The sequence below is a fragment of the Echinops telfairi genome, unplaced genomic scaffold (assembly GCF_000313985.2).
Source record: "Echinops telfairi isolate 266 unplaced genomic scaffold, ASM31398v2 ScPeMD7_2291;HRSCAF=2852, whole genome shotgun sequence".
Lineage (NCBI taxonomy): Eukaryota > Metazoa > Chordata > Mammalia > Afrosoricida > Tenrecidae > Echinops > Echinops telfairi.
Genome location: NW_022106189.1, coordinates 48,426,757 through 48,447,354, shown reverse-complemented (window position 1 = coordinate 48,447,354; position 20,598 = coordinate 48,426,757). Strand labels below are relative to the sequence as shown.

General features: G+C 51.9%; 2 protein-coding genes across 5 annotated transcripts in view; one reads left to right on the top strand and one right to left on the bottom strand.

Annotated features, from left to right (window-relative positions):
- Nucleotides 1-609: 609 nt before the first annotated feature.
- LOC101652930 (5-hydroxyisourate hydrolase-like) lies at nt 610-2,480 on the top strand. Its single transcript, XM_045293642.1, has 4 exons — nt 610-808; nt 1,017-1,156; nt 1,774-1,909; nt 2,279-2,480. The coding sequence occupies exons 1-4, from the start codon at nt 725-727 to the stop codon at nt 2,366-2,368; spliced, it is 450 nt and encodes a 149-aa protein (XP_045149577.1). The 5' UTR covers nt 610-724; the 3' UTR covers nt 2,369-2,480.
- A 128-nt stretch (nt 2,481-2,608) lies between these two features.
- The window catches only part of GAS8 (growth arrest specific 8), a 22,543-nt gene continuing 4,553 nt past the window's right edge, over nt 2,609-20,598 (bottom strand). Inside the window, exons 1-10 of one of the 4 annotated variants that reach the window (XM_045293641.1) lie at nt 15,453-15,547; nt 8,102-8,299; nt 7,384-7,590; nt 6,808-6,862; nt 6,134-6,339; nt 5,720-5,887; nt 5,544-5,630; nt 5,051-5,260; nt 3,573-3,638; nt 2,609-2,855 (exon numbers count right to left, since the gene is read on the bottom strand). In XM_045293641.1, the coding sequence (XP_045149576.1) occupies nt 2,706-2,855; nt 3,573-3,638; nt 5,051-5,260; nt 5,544-5,630; nt 5,720-5,887; nt 6,134-6,339; nt 6,808-6,862; nt 7,384-7,590; nt 8,102-8,140 (1,188 nt within the window). In that variant the 5' untranslated portion in view covers nt 8,141-8,299; nt 15,453-15,547 and the 3' untranslated portion in view covers nt 2,609-2,705. Of the gene's footprint in view, nt 2,856-3,572; nt 3,639-5,050; nt 5,261-5,543; nt 5,631-5,719; nt 5,888-6,133; nt 6,340-6,807; nt 6,863-7,383; nt 7,591-7,894; nt 7,983-8,101; nt 8,300-15,452; nt 15,548-20,598 lie in introns of those variants that run through there. The other 3 variants (XM_004704488.4, XM_045293640.1, XM_045293639.1) reach the window with 3 other exon arrangements.

Here is a 20,598-nt window from a genome sequence, read left to right as displayed (position 1 = left end):
CCCAGGAGGGGGCTGCAAAAGAAGGAAGAGGGGGGGAGCTTCCATGATCTTGTCGTTTCATTGTTCTACCACCTCTCTGCAGCGCCTCCTGTACTGACTGTATGCTCCACACACACACAAAAGAGCCGGAGTCCCTGGGGAGGGGGCGTGTACAAGCTCATAAGCTGCAAAGTCAAGCACACCCCTGGTGCCTTTCCTAAAGCAAGGCCTGGCGATCTACTTCCTAAAAACCAGCGATCTATTGGCAGCCAAGCAGGCTGCAGCACTTCTCCGACGAGCAGTGGGGCGCCAGGAGCAAGGTGATCCGTAGGATCACGTGGGGAGAGAGGGTCAAGCAGCCCCAAAAGCTTCCCTTTATGCCACGGACACCGCTCAACAACCCAGGGTACAGGGAAAGAAACTGAGGCAGGTCAGGGCAGTGTCCAAATCCAAACTTCACCTGGCTCACAGAGGAGACACGTACGCCCCGCCCCGCCCCACGTGGGCTGGGCCGGCTGCCCGGGAGGAAGGTCGGGCGGGGCGGGGAGGTCGACCAGCCACGCCCCTACCCAACCCGCCGGTTCGGTGACTAACTTCCGCCGGAGGAACACAGACAGCTGAAGGTGTGTGGGCGGCCAACAGAGACCCCTAGCAGGGGGCCGGGCCGGGCAGGGGTCGGACTGGGGAGCGGCTGCTGGGCCGGCCTATAGGTGCCAAGGCAGGTGGACAGACCCGAGCGGAGGCCATGAGCTCAGGGGCTGCCCCCCGGCTGCAGCGGCTTCAGGAGCACCTGGGCTCCCGGGTGACCTATCAGCACCTTTCCATGCAGGTGGGCGGCAGGGCCCAAGAACGGGAGTCGGGGTGGGGGGTGCGGGGGTGGGTGTCAGGCTTCACTAAGGGACCCCTGGTGTTAACACCCTTGGGCCTCGGGAGTCAAGTTAAGGAGGAGGATTCACTGGAACTGTGGTCTCCTGGGTCAGTGGGGGCCACGGCACAAGATTCTGACAAGCTTCCCCCTCCGCCCAACTCTGGCCCAGGGAAACAGCATGGATCCCCCCATCAGCCCACTGACCACACACGTGCTGGACACCGCATCTGGGCAGCCAGCCCAAGGCCTCAGCCTCCGTCTGTCCCGGCTGGAGGAGTCTAGCCAGCAGTGGACAGAGCTCAGGCAAAGGTAGGAAGGGGCCCATGGCATGACCTCGATCCCAGAATACGTTGTGAGGCGAGGCCTAGTTGAGGTTCTGGATAGTGAAGGGCTGACCTGGCTGGAGGGAGGGCTTCACCTGGGAACAAGGTCAGTGCCCCAGACGTGTACTGACTGCACGTTCCTGTGGGGGGTAGCCAAAGGGTCTCCACTCCTCCCTGAGCCGGGCCCAGTGGGGCTTGGCTGAGCAGTTGAGGGCTGAGGAGGGTCTGGAGGCCCATTCACACCCCATGCACGATGGGGACGCCCAGCAGGGCATGGGGTCACCTTGCCCAGGCACAAATGCCCAGATGCTGGCAACTGGAAAGCCACACGCAGTATCTGCAGTAACAGACAATGTATAGAGCGTGAGAGTGGCACAGCCACTGTGGTAGTTTGTAACAACTCACGCTGTGCTCAGAGAACCTGGGAAGTACCTGCTAGAAGCCAGCCTGTGATGCAGTGCACCCTGCTCGCCCTTGCTTCTCTGCATTTCACCTTTTCTCAAATCAGCCCAGGCCGCCCCCCTCCCCACACAGCGAAGGGCCCTGTGTAGCTGCGTCAGGGGATGGGGTACAGAGCCTCACCCAGCCCTGTCTTCTCTGCAGTTACACAAATGCAGATGGCCGTTGCCCTGGACTCCTGGAGCCCAGCCAGATGAAGGGGGGCACCTACAAGCTGTCCTTCAACACGGAAGGCTACTGGAGGAAGCGGGGACAAGAGACCTTCTACCCTTACGTGGAGGTGAGGGTCCCAGCTGGTCTCTGCTGGGCATGGGGAGGGTGCAGGCACCTGCTCTGAGCTCCTGAAACAAAGGTGTACATAGGTCCTCGGCCTCATTAGGCTTTATGAGGACATGCCTATGCTGGGCCTGCCCCGGGGTCAGGCTTTGGAGGGAGCCAGCTGCTGTGATTCAGACACCTGAGGGCTGAGGTCATGGGAGCTGCCTCTCCCTTCACTGAGAACCACCCTCAAAGCAGTGCCCTTTCTCAGCCACTGTGAGTCTTTGCCCTGTGGGACCCTCACTCTGGGTGAGCTGCTGCCTCAGCCCAGCCCTCCCAGGAGTCGGGGACAGCATGGGGCTCCACCCTCAGGGTCTGTCCCTCATCTCAGGTGGTCTTCACCGTCACCAACGACACGCAGAAGTTCCACGTGCCCCTGCTCCTGAGTCCTTGGTCCTACACCACCTACCGTGGGAGCTAGAGCCAAGGACGAAAGGGCTGCCACAGGGCTGGTCCCCATGAATCATGGAAGGTCTGACTGCAACCCCTCCTCACCTGAAGTTTCAACAGGCGTCAATAAAGTCCACCTGGCACCTCTGCCTTCCCATCGGGGTGAGGACTGGGGTGATGGGTCGGGGAGAGGTTATGGGGACTCCTGGAGGAGGCTCGGAGGGGGGAGAAGGAAGGAGGCCCGCAAAGGCCAGGCAAGGAGACACACAGGTCAAAGGGAAAACTTTCCATTGCTAACCATACAAATCTTAAAAACAGCAGCCCACCCACTTGGTGGATGAGGGCTGCACACAACGGGGCCTCGATGCCTATGTAGGGGTGGCCACCAGCCCGGCAGGGCCCTGGCCCAGTGTCTGCCCGACGATGGCTGTTTCCAAGGGTCTGAAGCCCACGTTGTCCAGGGGGATCCCGAAGGCCAGGAGCTTCGCCTCGTAGGTCCGAAGGAGGTCGTTGTGCGCCTGCAGGAAGGGCAGTGTGAGCGGAAGCGGGCAGAATCCTTCCTGTATCACCAGACCTGGGGGGGCAGCTGTGCTGGAGGCAGCACGGCCTTTGTGGGATTTTAGCAAGTCAGACACAGGCGGACCAAGGACTGGCATTCCATGGAGGCCCCAGGAGCTGGCTAGAGGAGAGGTGCAGGGTCGCTGAGCGAGTGGTCAGCCTCTGGGCAGAGATCCATGCCCAGAGAACAGGGCAGGAACTCCAGCTGAGGGGGTCTGCCCTGGAGGCATGCAGCGGGACTCTGGTGGGAAAGGGTGTGGAGTCGGTCATCCTCAAAGAGCCCATGTGCACTCATGCACTCATACACTCGTACAGGCCCCACAGTCCCAGCCCCAGGATGGAGAGAGCGTTCCGAGGGCACAGGGCCTGGAGTGAGGATACTGGGAGCCACGTCTCCCCTGGGGTGTGCCCCCGTCCAAGGTTCCTGACAGTGACACATAGGTCAAGGACAGTTAAGCCTAGGCTACCACAGGCTCTGGGTAGTAATTCCATCCTGGTGGACTGGGGCCAGGACGGGATGCCCTCAGAGCCAGGTCCTCATCCTCACAAGGCTAGTGGTCTCTGGGGACCTTCTGAGATCAGAACTCTGGCCAGATGTGCTGAGTCGGGGGTGGGGTGGGGGGTGGTGGTGGTGCATGACTCTGCCAGATGTGCCAGGCCTGGGGGCAGCTGCAAACCTTGCACACTCGGGCCAGCTCATACTGAAGGTCCTTGATGGTGCTGTTCTTGGATTCCAAGATGTCCTGTGGGGGAGGAGACAGGCTGGGATCAGTGCTCACCCTTACACACAGCCACCGTGGACCTGAGGGAGGGTGAGTGCACGGCCCACTCCCATTTCTAATTCAAGGGAAAAGCACTTTTGTCACTGGGTCTGGGTCTGCAGGCCTGGGTCTGTCCCTGGGAGTCCCCACCCTGTCCATGGGGTGTTGCCCAGGACAGCTTCACCCACCCCAAGGGGCCAATGCCCTGTCCAAAAACAGTACACAGACACAAGACCTGCAAATCAAAAGCCAATGGAAATTTGGAAATGAAAACAGGAAAGCCAGGGAAGCATGGTGACCATTCTGCAGAAAGAACGACAGAGAAACAGGGTCACTGAGTGGATGAAGAGGAAAGCCTACTGCTGCCTATTAACAGCAAGGTTGGTGGTTCACACCCAACAGATGCTCCGAGGAGGCTTGCTAACCACAGGTTGGCAGTTCAAACCCACCAATACCTCTGGGTGGGGGAGATGAAGCTGGCTGCCCTCATATACATTTACAGTCTTGGAAAGCCTAGGGAGAGGGCCTCTCTGAGGCAGAGCCCAACGAGGGCAGTGGTGAGTGTGTTAAAACAAACAAACCAGAAGCCACGCAGAGAGTCCACGGATGCTGGGAAGCACCCCAGAATGCAGGGCACCCTAGTGTGCCCCTGATTCGACCAGCCAGCTTCTTCAGGAAGACCTAAAACCTTCAGAGGAAGTGAGGGCCAGTTCCTCACACACACAGCCTTTTAGGGAGGGAAGATTGGCAAGAAGCCAGAGGGGATCCACCTGTACCACTGGGTCCCCACGGTCTTTGAGCGCACAACAGGGCCCCTCGGACATGGGCCCCTGGGAGGGCATGAGGGAGGGGCTGCAGCTGTGGGGACAGAGAGTCCCTGTCCCCAAGACACTCTGGGGCTGTCCCTAGGTGTGAACAGACAGCCTCGGGAACTCAGCGGTAGGGCAACTCTGGCCTATGGGGTCACTGTGAGTCGGCATCAGCTCCGTGGCACTGAGTTTGGTTTTTATTATCAACTCAAGAGTTGATCCCATGGCCAAGTTAACATCCCCGCAGGCTCGGGGGCTCCTGTCCTCGTGTTTAGGCTCTCTGCTCTGTGGGCCCTGCCCTGAGTCACCTTTCCATTCTGGAACTGAACTTGGTGGTGGCTGAACAGCAGCCAGGAGGCCCGCACACCTTTGTGCAGGGGGCCAGCAGGCTCCTGATGGCACAGTGGGGAATACCTGCGTGACGGAACAGATGAGTCTGAGGTGTCGGATGTGAAACTGATGATCTGCTTCGTGAACCTGCCCAGTTCATAGGACGGTACCCGACTACAGGCTTGGCTCTGCAATCCACTCAGTGCTGCACTCCCTGCTGTGGGAGGCAGGGCCTCACTGGGGATGGGGACCCACCTCGAGCTTGCGGGACACGACCGTCAGGGCGGCAGGGTCCAAGTTGGAGGTAGCCAGCACCTCGTTGAGCTGCGCCTCCTTCTGCTCCACGGCACTGCTCAGCGCCTGCAGCTTGCGCTCCAGGATCAGGTTCTGGAAGCCGGCCTTCTGCTGCACCTCCTGGATGGCGGCTGTGAACCTCTGGTAGAGCCGGTCCCGCTCCTGCTGCACCTGTGCCGGGGCCCACACTGTCAGCCAGGGCCACTGGGCAGCCTTGTCTCACCCCTAACCTTTGGATCACTGTGACCCCTGCACCCCACTTCACAGAGGCCGCTACCATCTGGAGGTGCTCAGAAAGTTCCCTCCCACTTGGTCAACTTGCTGGGAGAGACTGAGGGGAGCCCCTGGAGGGAAGGAGTGGTCCCTCCTACTAAAGCAGCAGGACCTGCACCCCTGAACCTAGTCTTGGGGCCGCGGGAGCCAGGGCCCACTCACCCCTGCCCTGCACCCCCACCTGGATGAACCGCTGCTCCAGCACCTCGTGCTCCCACTGAAGATCCTTAAAATCTTTCTCGGTGACTTTCAGACGGGCCTTAGTGCACTGCAGCGGGGCGGGCGGGGCAGAGCTGTCATGGGGAGGTGCAGAGGCCCCTGGCCCTGTCCTGCCCGCCCCTGCCCCTGCGCGCCCACCGTCAAGATCTGCTTGTCGCGCTCATAGTGCGTGAGCTTCCTCTGCATCTCGTTCATGTCGTCGCGTGCCCGCTGCAGCGGGTCCGCCAGGCGCTTGTTCTGCATGGTCACCTCCGCCATCTCCCTCTCCAGGTGGTCCTCCTTCTTGCGCATGTCTTCCATCTGCTCCTGCGGGTGGCAGGGTGGCAGGCAGGACGCTATGTCAGGCAAGTGTAGGGGAGGCTGGCCAGGCCCATTCAGCAAACCCTGCGTGGTCTCCATACTTCCCCACAGGGGCGATTTCTACATGAAACGTCAAACTGCCACCAAGCGCTGCTCTGTGTCCAAGCCCACGGTGGCACCTGCAGAGTGCCCAGACTCCCCACACTGAGGTCTGAAGCGTAGGCTGGCCCGGGCAGCGGCCCGCAGGCGCACCTTGAGAGAGTTGATGAGGGCCAGGTTGTTGAGCGTGATGTCATTGTAGTAGTTCTTGATGTCACTAAAGGCCTCCTCGTGCTTCTGCATCAGCATGCGGATCTGCCCGCTCTTGCGCTCCTCCACCTCGTGGGTCTCTGTCTTTCTGCGCAGGTCCATCTCGTCCCGCAGCAGCTTCAACTTCTTGTCATATTTGGCCTCGATTTCTGGAAGGCAGCGCGCCCACAGCTGCAATGCACAGGCCGTTGGGGGCCGGGGCGTACACGGGCACCGCTGGTCCCCCGAGGCAACACTAGGCAGGCTGTGTGGCAATCGGGGGCCAGCAGGAGTCCTGAGGCGGGAGCTCAGGGCCCAGGCAGCAGACATTCTTGGAATGTTGCTCTGGCCCAGGCCGCCCCCAGGCACCCCATCCCTCCAGGGCCGGGTGTTTTGCTAGAGTTCTTTAGTGTAAAACTCCAAGGATGAGTGGAAGGGTTTGCTCAGTCAGTGGTTGCCGGGGCCTGGCTAGCATGAAGTCAGTGTTCTTATTTTGAGCTTTTACTGATTTGGGGGTTGAAAGTGTCCCCTCCCCTTCCCTCTCTCTGGCTCATCTCTGTTGGGATGGCGTGGACCCCGACTCTGGCCGGGATTTCTGGCACCGGAACCCAGAGGCCCAAGGCATGGAGAGAACTGACCTCGAACTTGCCTCTCAAAGTCGCTCCGCATGGCGGTGATCTCCTCCGAATGTTTCTGCGAAGACAGGGCACAGCATGATGGATGGCAGGACACTCAGAGGGTCTAGCCGTGGCCACCCCGTCTGGGTGCTCAGAGGCTCCGGTTCAAGGAGCTGCTACAGGGCTGGGTTGGCAGGGGTGGGCGGGGGGATGAGCCAGCGGGGCGTGCAGAGACATGGGCTTGACGACCTGGTTGTGGCCTCGGCTGCAACGCCCTGTGCACTTGCCAGCACACGTTCCACATAACTCCCATAAAAAGTGTTTCCAGGAGTCATGCCACGACCCATGGAGCACCCTGACTCCACGCCTGGCAGCATCAGGAGGCCCCTGGCTCCCTGGGCAGGCCCATGGGCCTGGGTGGGGCTGAAGGGCCTGAAGTGCTGCTACTGGAACAGGCAGTGGCTTCCAGGTCCAGTAGCTGGAGGCACCTTGCAAAATGGCCTCAAACATGTTCATCTGCACCGAGCCAGGGGCCCTGTAGCATCTCCCACCCCACACCCCTCACAGCACCAGTGCGCTGAGCTGCACCATCCCTACCAGGCGCAGGCTCTTCACCACCACCTCGTTGGCCAGCTCCTGCTCCTTCAGCTCCACCTTCAGTGCACGCATGTCCTTGCGCAGTGCGCCCTCCTGTGTGTGGTGCTCCTTCTGCGCCAGCTTCATGATCACCGTGCCTTCTGCCTTCATCTCGGTCAGGTTGTTCTGGTGCTCATACAGCAGGTGTTTCACCTTCTGTTTGTAGACCTGTGGGCGGGGCATCTCCTTCATGGACCTTGACAGCCTGCACACCTGCACACTCCGCTACCCCTGCATATTGGTACACATCTCTGCATTCACCTGTGCATACACCTTCATACTGCTTACACCTGCACGTATCTCCATATACCTATACACTCGCACACGTCTGCATACTCATTTTTATCTGCAGAACCTGCACACCTGCGTACAGCTGTCTGCACACACCTGTAAACACCTGCACACCTCTGCATCCCCTTGCACACAGCACCCCCTCCTGTACACCTCTACACCGTCCCACCTGCACACTGACCCGGAGGGCATCTGCAGCACGGAGGAGATGCTGAGGCTGCCTGCGAGGCGCAGCCCCGGCTCAGATGGTGTTCGTAACAGAACCGGGCTGCAAACGCTCAGATGTGAGGAGCCGCTCCTGCCTACAAAGGGATGACGCCCCTGGGTCTCATACCAAAACCCCAGTCTCCAGCATGAAGACCACCACCAGGGGCATGCCCCTGCCCACCTTGATCTCCACTTGGTGCCGCTCCTCTGCCTCTTCCATCTCCCGGTCCTTGTTACGCAGCTCGGCCTTCTTCTCCTCCAGCTGCCGCCGCGTGATCTCCCAGAACGTGTGGATCTTGTCCCGCTCCAGCTGGAAGTAGTTGCGCTCCTCACGCTCCCGGTCCAGCTCTTCCCGGATGCGGCCCACATGCTCCTCCACCTGGGAGCAGAGAGGCAAGCCGGCCGGAGTCGGGGTCCACCCCAGCCAGCAGAGATGAGCCAGAGGGAGGGGAGGGGACACTTTCACCCCCCAAATCAGTAAAAGCTCAAAATAAGAACACTGACTTCATGCTAGCCAGGCCCCGGCAACCACTGACTGAGCAAACCCTTCCACTCATCCTTGGAGTTTTACACTAAAGAAATCCTTCAGAGGGAACAGAGAGCTTTCTACTCAGGGATACCAGACAGTTATTACACAAACACACAAATCCCCGAATCCATATACAAAAAGTTAGGGTCTATGTAACAACACTCACAGGGAATACAGTAATGGCAATAAAAAAATAAGCAAAATCATAATACAACCAGCACACATCCAGCCACTCTAAGGCATGTTTTAAAGTGACTGTACAATCCCTAGACACACATAATGATAACACAGTCAGATTATAAGGCACCTGAGGAGGAGGTTGACCTCTGAGGCAGTGACAGGACTGGGGCAAAGAGGGTTGGCATAGCATGTATGTGACTGAAGGTCCATTAGCATCAGCATGATACGTCAACCTGGCAACCATCAAAAAAAGCGCCCCCAGAAAACACATAAAGAGTATCCACCAAAAATAGAGGAGGAAAGTCTGGGGAGATGGCAGCATTAACAGGCCGTTGTTCCAGGATCTCCCGCAAATCAAATCAGGGCAGTGCCCAGCTGGGAGGGCTCTAAATCAGGGAGCAGAGAGAGTCAACGGGGACAGTCCAGCGCCTTCTACCATCCCTGCCCCTCTGCCCAGCCACTTGGACCACAGTGAGTGAAGAAGTGGCTGCAAAGGGAATGAAGAGCCCGTTTCCCTGGCCTCCATCGCTCTGCCAACAAACGGAGACAGAACTCCATGCTTCTGGTCTCAAACCAGCATGGATGCGGCAGCACCGCTGCAACCTGGACACTCAGGCTGCACACCTGCGGAGAACAGCTGCAGGAGGGCCAGGCAGTGGGGTGACGCACACTGCCACACTTCCCCTGCCTCCCTGTGCTCTCTGGCTGTCCCACCAGGATATCCCTCCCAGGACAGCATCAGTTGTGCCCCCCCCCCATCCCCACCTACCACCACCACCACCATCAGCAGGGTCCTGAGCTCTGCTGACAAGGCCGCTGTATGCTACGACACAGGCAGCCAGCATCCTCCAGGAAGTATACTCTTGGTGCACTGACGGTGGTACCAAGATGCTTCTCTTACATGTCCTCATGCTGAGGGATGCCCCCCACCCCCCGAACAGCAGGGAAGGAAACCTCGGGCCAAATCAGAGGGTGTGGGTCTCCCAACCAAATATGTGGCTGCATCAACAGGTAAGGGCAGGAGTCATGAGCAGAGAGGGGTCCTACACACCCTGGGGGATGGATGGATTACTGCACAACACCTCGTCTGGGTGGTGCTGCTTTCTGGTGGACAGACTGACTATGGTGGGTGCTATGGTGGGTTAGGAAGAGGCAGAAAGTTGTTGAAAATTGAGCCCTGTGCCCTTTGAATCCTAGTTAAACCAGGAAGAGAGCACAGACAGGGAACGGAGTGGTAAGCAAAGGCCTAGGAGTTCCTGTAGAAAATAATGCAGCCATGCCAAATGCTGGGAAATTTCAAAACTTGGTATCCCGGAAAATTCAATGCACTCACAGAAACATGTAAGACACACAGAGAACAGAGAAACAATTGCCATCGAAATGAACAAATACAACTAGGGTTAACCGACTAATGGGAAAATATAATAAAATAACAGTAAGTACAATTAAAGCACTAAGGGGAACTGTAGGAAAATAGCTTAAAGAAATAATGAAAACACTGAAAGAGCAAATTGAGGGTCTAAAAAGAGCAATACTGGAATTGAAAAAGGAAATATCAGAAATGAGAAACACAACAGAAGGACTTACAGAATTAAGCAGGCTGGAGAAAGAGTCAGTGACGTGGAGGATGAGACAGCTAGCTAGAGGGCACATGCTGAAGTAATGGGGACAGACACTCAAGGAGGCTATTGTCCCACAAAATGTCAACATCATGGGAAATCCAGACGGAGATGAACAGTCTTTCAGATAGTCTTTCTGAAGAAATAATGACAGAAAATTTCCCCAGTCCTGCAAAGACACGAATCTATAAATCTAAGAAGCTGAAAGACCTCCGAGCAGAAAAACTCCAAAGAGCTCAGCAGCAAGATAAAGATTAGAGATCAAGAATCCTGACAGCTAGAGACAGACCTTCGATGGACAATGACTGAAATGCCGGACACTCCGAGAAGACATTTTTTAAAATGTTTACGTGTCAAAGCTGTAGTTATGTAGCAGTTTCAATATTTTGTGCGTATCTGCCCATTTGTAAGCCCTCCCCTTTACTGTCTTCACCATCCTTTTCCCTCGACCCCATCTCTACTTCCAGTGCCCAAACCCCCAGAAAGTCCACTGCCTAGCACACAACTCAAACTCCACACATGTGGGGTCCTTATGTTCACACCCAACAAGAAGCACCCAAAGAGAGCTGTGAGCAGGGAGCAGCCCAGCTGAGTGAGTTAAAATCAACTCCAACACAATGGGTTTCAACTCTCTTTACACCTTGATCACGTGTGTCTGAAAGTATGGCTCATCAGGACAGTTGCTATAGTCAATAACATAATTATCAGGAATTAGTTGCAAAGCTTGGCAAATTCCATGTGTTTGAGCAGCATGAGTATTCCATAATTGGATATGTTCTCACCTGGACTGAATAAATAGTGTAATGTCTCAAATACAAACAAAAACCAAAAGAATCCTGAAAGGAAACCGTCATGCACAAAGGGTCCTCAACCCTCATAAATACAGCAGGCCAAAGGGCAATGAAATGACAAAGCTGCCAGTCATGAGCACTAGAGCAGCAAAACTCCTCTTGAAGCATGAGGATAAATTCAAACACTCCCAGACAAACAGAAGCTGAAGCCGGTATAGCCACCAGACAGGCCTCTGGATGGAAGGGAAATACCCTACAAAGTAGGATCCCTAAGAAATGGAAATGCAAGAAGAATCATAAAGATTAGTAATAAAGCTGCATGTCCTTCATGTTTCACAGGAACTATATTACCTGACGTAGATATAAAGGCAGATTTCATGACATCAAAAGCAGGGAGAATGTTATAGCTATGAATTTTCTTGTATGTTACTGACGCTGATACTAACTTAATCTGGAATCTTATAAATGTTGCTAGGTGTTATCGAGTTCCAAATTATAGCACCCCCCGTACAGAATAAAACGCTGCCCAGTCCTGTGCCGTGCTCACAATTCTTAGAGTTGATCCCATTGCTGCAGTCACTCTATCAATCCACCTCATGAGACCCTTCCTCTTCCTCCCTGATGACATCTTTCTCCAGTGGCTGGTCTCTCCTCACAAAAGGTCTAAAATACATGAGACCAAGTCTTGCCATCCTTGCTTCTAAGAAATAATCTGGTGGTACATCTTCTAAACTAGATTTGTCCGTTCTTCTGTCAGTCCATGGTACCACCCCTTCCTCAATGGGCATGAGGCTCCTGGGCCTGGTTAACTGGGTGTGTCCCCTAGGCTAACCGACCAGAGGGCAGGACTGCCGTGTGTGCTAACACCCAGGGTAAACTGACTCACAGGCAACAGGTGGCTGGACCAGCACTGGGCTGCAGGGAGTCCCCCATGATCAGGACGGCCCAGCACCTCACCCTGCTGCTCAGGAGGATCTGGGACTCAGAAATGCCCCTTCCTGGCAACAATGGGCTCCTGACCATCCCAGAGTCAGCTAAAGGGGTGAACGTTTTTTTGGAAAAGGCATTTGGCTGGGTAAGGCAGGAAGCAAGTTAGCTGTGGTATATGCATGTGCAGTTTATATGTGTATGGTATATGTATGAGGGGGCTGCTCTAGCTAGTTCTCTGTCTTGACTTGTGAGCTACACTACCTGCTGGACAGCCAACCTGTGGATCGTGTTGCTAGACCTTCAGGTTCCTTCAAGACCTGCTTTGCCACACTGCTGGTATGTATATCACTTGAGTTTAAGGCTGGTGGATCCTGTCGTCTTGCATTGCTTGAGCTGGATATCCCATTCGGGCCTGCTTCGCTAAGCTCCTGAGCTGCTGACTGTTGGTGACCTGCCCTGCTGTTTGCTGCCTGTGGCTGGACTGCCTGTATTGCCCAAGGAAAGAATCAGCTGTCTGATTCCTTGACCTTGGACCCAGCAGCCCTCATGAGTTGAAGGACTTTCGGTATATTAACTTTTCCACAGAAGTTGAGTTGAACTGAGCCCTCTGTATTGCTGTGTGGAGTAATTAGCTGTTATATTCCTTCGTGCTGTGTGTGTGCGTGTGTGTGTGTGTGTGTGTGTGTGTGTGTGTAAAATCATAAGCATCCTGGTTTTGTTTCTCTAGAGAACCCACCTAACACAGTAAAGATAATGGATAAAACCAGAGGTTAGTTCTTTGAAAAGATGAATAAAATTGACAAACCTTTAACAAGACGATCAAAGAATCAAAGGGGAAAATGTGAATACTCAAAGGATAAAATAAACAGAAATAAAGACAATTATGACAATATTGTTATGAATAACTGCGTGCTAACAAAAGGGACAAAATGGATGAAATGAACACCTTCTTAAAGGCGCAGGACCCCACACTGACTCGAAGGGAAAGATGCCAGCAGCCCCATTGCCAGTGAAGAGACCCGGCACGCCCCAAGCGAAATAGCGGCCAGGACCAGAAGGGTTCACTGTGGATTCTATTCACAGCAATGTCGCGAATGGCTCCCTAAGTCTGCTACTGTTGGGGAAGGAGGAGGGAAGCTGGGAAATCCCACTGGAAACACTCTTGGGGTACGGAGCCCTCAAGGAGGCAGCTGACAAAAAGGCAGCACACGGGAGCATGTGGTCCCATTTGAGCATGCACGGTGGGGAAAGAAAGGACCCAAAGAAACCTCGCGTCCATTATAATAACCACACCCACTAGTGCCCTGACAGTTCACTCTCACGAAGGAGGTCACCATGACACTTCAGACCTGACCAAATAAGGGAAAGTGGGGGATGCATCACAAACTTATCAGAAGCTCCCCACCCTCACCAACAATCACGACTCTTCCTCCCGGTAGTCATGGTGCACTTGTCAGAGTAGACTACGCATCTCTGCACAGTACCACCTGGGTCATCTCCACTCCCCTGGGAGCACTTTGGCATTAAACCACTCACTTTCCCACTGGGGCTGGGGCCCCCGCTTTCCCATTCTTCTGTGGGCCCAGACCTCCAGAGAGGATAACACTCTGCAGAAACTGAAAACCAATGAAACCCACAGCCATCAAGTTCATTCAAGCTTACAGCAGCCCTGCATGGAGGGTTTCCAGTGCTGCAATCATAAATTCCCAAGCATCTGTGGTCAACTGTCCCTTTTCAGAAAAAATTACTCAGAGCCCCGGTGCCAATTAAAACCTTTTGTATTGTAACCCATCATCCAGGATAAAGTGTCCTTCCAATGCTCCCCAAGGGGCAGGGTACATCTTACTGCAACAGACTGCCACATCTTTCTCCTACAGAGCAGCTGGCAGGTTTGGCCCACCAACCTTCTGGCTAGTAGTTAAATGCTTTAACCACTGCACCACCAGGACTCCCTTCTATGAAGCCAGCCCTACTACCAAAACCACACAGACACCACAAGAAAACTACAAATACAGATTAAAAAAAAGAAAATCTTCAACAACAAAATACCAGCAGACAAAATCCAGGACTCTGAATGGTCCAGCCAAGTTCAATCATGGCCAAGGAAGTGATAGTGGAATGGGCCTAAATTCCAAAAATGTAGGTGAACTAGGAGAGATTTCAGGTCACAGCCTTGCTAAAAACTTAATCTACACCTTACATGGCACACCAGGGTTGCCAACACAGTGAGGGCACAGCTGCACCCACTTTCAAGATGGTGGCTGACCATACTGCTTTGAATGAGTTCCACTCTCTGCAGTTTCCTCAGGAATCCTGTGCCTCTTGCATCAGACCCAATAAAGGCTTGCTACACCACTTATGTCTGAGCACCCCACTCCTGTTCACTCAAACTTCTAAAATTAATTTAAGGGTTGGGTTGTGCAGCCAATACGTGTCACCACTGTCAATAAGGTTGTACACCGATCAAAAGGTGAACTGGCAGAAGTTGTGTGGCCGATATATTTACAATGACAACCACCTCGTGGGACTCGGTTCCTTGGCTAAGAGGTGTAGGGTCATGGTGCCATGGACCATGCCAGTTAATTTGCCTAGTAACCTATTTCCTGCTTCTATCCTACCTCCTAGGTCACTGCCTAGTGCCTGGGGCCTAACAGCTTGCAGCAGCCAGCCAAAACACGAGAAGGGGTCTCTACTGAGAAAGGGTCTGGCCCAGGAGGAGGAAGTGGAAGGTGTGGCTAAAGGCTCCCAGGAACAACGGCCTTCTGTGCCATGTAAAGTGAGACAGCGAAGGATGTCCAGCTCCCATCATCACGGGGTCAAGATTTCATAGAAGGACAATGATCAAAAGAAGATGCAGACCAGAATTTTATACTCTCATCTCTACAGTTTCTGGAGCCAGGGGGGTGAGCTGAGCCCAGAAACTACAACCCTGAGATAATCTTTATATCGCAGTTGACTCCCTGGCAATGAGTGAGAGTGAACATGCCTGCCTTGTCTTTGCTCAGCTGCGGAGGAGGTGCTCGGTTCTCCCGAGGAAGCTAAGGCCGAGTTGAGGTGAGACCCTCACTTCATCAGGTGACTAGCATCATGCCGGCAGCCGCCAGCACAGCACTCACACACATGGCCTCTGTCTCTGAGCTCAGCCCTCATCATGCATGATGACAAGGTGACCATCACGGAGGCCACAATCAACGTCCTCATTTAGGCCTCCGGCGTCAGCATGTAGCCCCTCTGGCCTGGCCAACGTCGACATCGGGAGCCTTATCTGTGACGTAGGGGCTGGTGGCCCTGCCCCACTGCTGGTGCCGCACCAGCCAGAGGACCTGCACCCTCCACCACTGCCATCCCAGCTGAGGAGAAAGAGGAGAAGCCAAGAAAGAAGAGTCTGCGGAATCGGATTCCATGGGTTTGGGTCTTTTTTACTACATGTAACATGTTCAATAAAACAAACTGCACTTTCTCAAAAAAAAGAATGTCAAATACCTGCCTTGAGAATTGTCTCTTCTGATTTCCTTCAATGGGGTCAAACTGGTAACAGCAGTTGGCAGGAGCAGACAGGAGCTTGGGGAAGCTGTGAGTTCACACTGCTGGTGAAGGGTCCCCTCAGTAAAGGAGGGTGCGAATGCTTGAACTCACAGGGTAATAATAGATGTCACTAGCAGGTAGATGTAAAAACTACATGTTACTGCATGGAAGCTACATGTGCCCATAGAGATTTATAGCCTCAGAAACACTACATAGGGTCACTGAGAGCCAGATTCTACTCAATGGCAGTGGGTTTGCCAAAGCTCATGGAAAAGTGGAATTGAAAGATAATGGAACTTTTCCTTGACCTTTCTGAAGCCCCCTTGCAATCTCAACAATAAAAATATTGAAAGATCAAGGAAACTAGACAAAATCAAGAAAAACTGAGGCCAAACTCTTGAGGAATTCAGGAAAACATTACAAGAACAAATGAACAAATTACCATACATACTTATGTATAAGCCGAGTTTTTCAGCACATTTTTAATACAGTTTTTATGGTAAAATTAGGTGCCTCAGCTAATATTAGGGTCGGCTTATACTCGAGTATATATGGTAAATGATGAATTGAAAAAACACAAAAACACCAGATAGAAGTCAAAATGAGTAATACTGAGATTTCAGAATTAGATAATGATTGAAAAAGCAAACACTCGAGAGCCCCTTGCAGAGGGGTCTCGGGGAGGAGACGAGCCAGTCAGGGTGCAATGTAGCAACGATGAAAATACAACTTTCCCTGGTACAGATAGGAACTGGAAACACAGGGAATCCAGGGCAAATAATCCCTTCAGGACCAGTGGTGTGAGTAGCGATGCTGGGGGTGTAGAGGGAGAGTGGATTGGAAAGGGGGAACCAATTATAAGGATCTACATGTGACCTCCTCCCTGGGGGATGGACAACAGAAAAGTGGGTGAAGGGAGACTTCGGACAGGGCAAAATATGACAAAATAATAATTTATAAACTATCAAAGGAAAAAAAAAAAACTATCAAAGGCTCATGAGGGACGGGGAGGGGGGAGCAGGGAGGGAGAGGGAAAAATGAGGACCTGATGCCAGGGGCTTAAGTGGAGAGCGGATGTTTTGGGAATGATGAGGGCAATGAATGTACAAATGTGCTTTACACAATTGTGTGTATGGATTGTGATAGGAGTTGTATGAGCCCCTAACAAAATGATTTAAATAAAAAATTAAATAAAGAAAGAAAAGAAAAGGCAAAAGAGAACTGAATCAGTGGAAGACAGAATCAGCAAGATGGAAGCCAAGTCTCTCAATGCTAGTCTGCTAGAATAATCAGAAAAGAGAATGAAAATGGAGAAAGTGTAGCTGTGTGGGACACAGTGACAGTTACATAATTTCACGTCAACATGATAAATGTCTCGGGGCAGAGTCTAGCCTGTCAATCAGGTGGTGCCTGATGGTGCCTCCTTGTGGGCGTGGCCTTCTCGTGAAGATTCTGGGAAATTCCTCTCTCTCTCTGCCTTCGGCTTCCTGTTGGAGAATGACTGAGACCTGCCACCACTGAGATGTTTCCACTGCCATTGGGCCCACAAGACTTTGCACCTACCTGCCTGTGATCTTCCTGCATTCAGCGTCATTGCATATGCTATGTGAGTCTGAAGAGGAATTTATGGACTAGTATCAGGAATATGGGCTAATATCAGACTTATGGACTTGATCTGGCGTAGACTGGGGTGTTTTCTGAAGAACCCATTGCTCTTTGATATAAAACTCTCTCTTATACACATATGAGTGTCTGGATCTGTTTCTGTAGTCAACCTGGCCTAACACAGGCACCATCAAGAATAACATATGCAATCGGAATTCTAAAACACAAAAGGAGGAGAGGAGGGAAGCACAGAGAAAACTGCCAGAGATTTGTTGGAAGGAAACTTCCCTAACATCATGAAGATGAGGCATTAGGTATTGAAGAAGCTGAATGAAACCTATCTCTCTGGATAGGCCCCAAAAAGATAATCAGCAAGACATAGCAAAGCCAAACTTTCCAAAACCAAAGACCAGTAAAGAATCCTGAAAGTATCTCAGGAAAAATGGAAAGTTGTCTACAAAGGGCAGTCACAAGACTAAGGGGTTACAGACTGTCAGAAACTGGGCCGGCAAGAAGGCAATGGGGTGACATATACGAAACTTTGGGGAGAAAACACCAACCAAAACATACAACTAGCAAAATTATTCCTCAAATGCAACACCAAAATCAGACCATTTCCCGAAAAACAGAAATAAAGAGCATTTGTAAATACCAGACCAACCTTCCAAAATTTCCTAAAGGACAATTTTTAGAATAGAGCCAACAACAGCAGAGACAGCAGCCCGAAATTAACACCTATGGTGACATTAGCCAGAAGCCCACCCAGCTGTGGGCATTTCCAGAGTAAAGCAAACCTACAAGGCTGAAAATACTCCACATATTACAAATTAAAAAGAGGGAATACAGAGTATAGTTACACACTTCCAAAAGGAAAGGAAGTCAGAATGATTTTGAAATAGATCATCCTCTTTCAAACTTCAGAAGAAAACAATAAATTACCGGGAAACCTCAAAGAAAATCAATAAACTGTCTCATCAAAATTTGAAGTGACATCAGTCAGTTCATACCCACAGGTAATCATAAAAATAGACCAAGAATCAAAGGGTGGAAAATATATATCCAACAATAAGAAAGGAGCAGGAGAAGCAATATTAACTTCTAAAATAGACTTGGTGCCAAAAACTAGCATAAAAGATCAAGAAGAACACTATTTTTTTAGAAGAACACTTTAGAATGATTAAAGGATTAATTGAACAAGAGGGCATAGTCACAATTAACATCTAGGCACCACACAGAAAACCTCAAAATATGTAAATCAAGTTTTAACAGAAACAGACAACTCCACAATATACCGAACAAACAAACAAAAGCCCCACACTGCCATTGAGCTGCCCCTAATTCCCAGCAACTCTAGAGGGCAGAGTAGAACTGTCTCTCCATTTCCTGAGGTTGTCAGTCTTACAGGAACAGCAAAGCCTCATCATTCTCCCACGAAGGGGCTGGTGGGTCTGAACTGATGACCTTGCAGTGAGCAGCCCTAAGCATCACCCGCTATACCTCCAGGGCTCCTTCCACAAGACTGTAGGAAACTTTAATACCACTACTTTCAGTGGAGGCTACAACACCTGGAAATAAACTCAACCAAGACAGAGGAACTGAGAAACGCTATCAGGCAACTTGACCTCACAGACAAAGCACGCCACCCAACAACCACCCAGCACGTGCTTTTCCAGCACACGGGGAACATGCTCCAGAACAGACCATGTTGAGCCACAAAGTAAGTTTCAATTCATGTCAAAACACAGAAACTCTACACAGCATCTTCTCAGGTCTCAAGGCTGTGAAGTTATAAATAACACCAGGAAGATCAAAAGGGTGGAGCTTAAATGCACGGAAACTACACAACGCCCTGCTCAAGCCAGGCTGGGAAGAGGGCAGTGGGCTTGTAGCAAGATGAACAGTAACACTTGGCAAGTACACCTGAGATCAAGGACAAAGATCAGAAGCAGGAATGGAGGAGGGCAAAAATGGTGACAGAGGCAGGAAGTGGGATTGTGGTGTCACATTGTAAGAATTGCTGAATGGGAAACTGATTTGCTTTGAAAAATCTTCACCCAATTCACAAGGGAAAAACAAAAACAAAAAACCAAGAGGACAATGTTGAGGTAGGCTGTGGGACCTACCTTTTAGCTGCACCTGCTCGTAGAAGACAACAAAAGCAAAAATCAGAACTCAGAAAAATCAAATCCTTTTGTTCATCAATTAACGTTAAAGAAAAGACAAGCTACAGATTAGGACTGCCAAAAGAACAAAGAAATCTGTCTCAAAAGAAGAGCTGTCCGAATGTTTCTTAGAAGTGAGGAGGGGGAGACTTGGTCTCTTGTACTTTGGACGTGTTCTCAGGAGAGCCCAGTCAGTCCCTGGAGAAGGACATCATGCTTGGTAAAGGGGAGGGGCAGTGACAAAGAGGACAGTCCGGGACAGGAGGATGGACCAGTGACTGCAACAATGGACTCCAACAGAAGAATGGTGGTGAGGTTGCATGGGGTTGGGCAGGGGTTGCTCACATTCAGAGCCCGCCCCGGCCACCTCAAAAGGGAAACGGGTAAGATCATCCTACAACTTAACAGTCCACAAATGCCTAAGGAAAGCCAGCGGAAACCTTCAAACGTGTGCTTAACATGGTTAATAAAAAGCAGGGAGCCCAGCTCTCCAGGAACTTTATTCCCTGGGAATCAGGTGTCTTCTGAGAGCTAAAGCTTGCTCTCGGGAAGGTGTGGGGAGACGATGGTCTACACCTGCTCCCACGCTCTTTGCCCTCACTGACGCACTGGGCTGTGAACAACAAGGGCGGCAGTTAGAAACCACCAGCTGCTCTGTGGGAGAAAGATAAAGCTGCCTGCTCCGGTAAAGAGCTGGAGGGGCAGTTGACTCTGTCCTACCCGATCACTGAGTCAGTCGGGATGGCCCTGATAGCACGGAGTTGGACTTTTCAGTAACTTTTCTCTTAAAAAACAGAGAGGCTCCTAAAGGCCAACAAACAATCCTTGAACTAACTACAAGCTTTTCTTTCTTGTTGTGTTTTGTTTTGTTCTTTGTCAGTGGTTTGTTGTTGTTGTTTTGTTGTATATTGTTGCTTGGTTTTGCTCTGTCTTGTTTTTGTGCATGTTATTATCTCTGCAAGTCTATCTAAATAAGATAGGCTGGGTGAACATTCTGGAGGAGAAAACAATGGGACCGACAGTTCCGGGGGGACATGGTATAGGGGGGAGTGGGGAGGAAAGGAAGTGGTGTTAACAAACCCAGGGACAAGAGAACAACAAACAAGCAATCCAAATTGGTGGTGAGGTGGGTGTGGGAGGCCTGGTAGGGCATGATCAAGGGTAATGTAACAAAGAAGAAGTGCTGAAACCCTGGTGGGGACTGAGTATGATAATGGGACAGGAGGAAAGTCAAGGGAAATAGAGGAAAGAGCTGGGAGACAAAGGGCATTTATAGAGGTCTAGATAAAGACATGTACATAGGCAAATATATTTATGTATGAGGATGGGGAAATAGA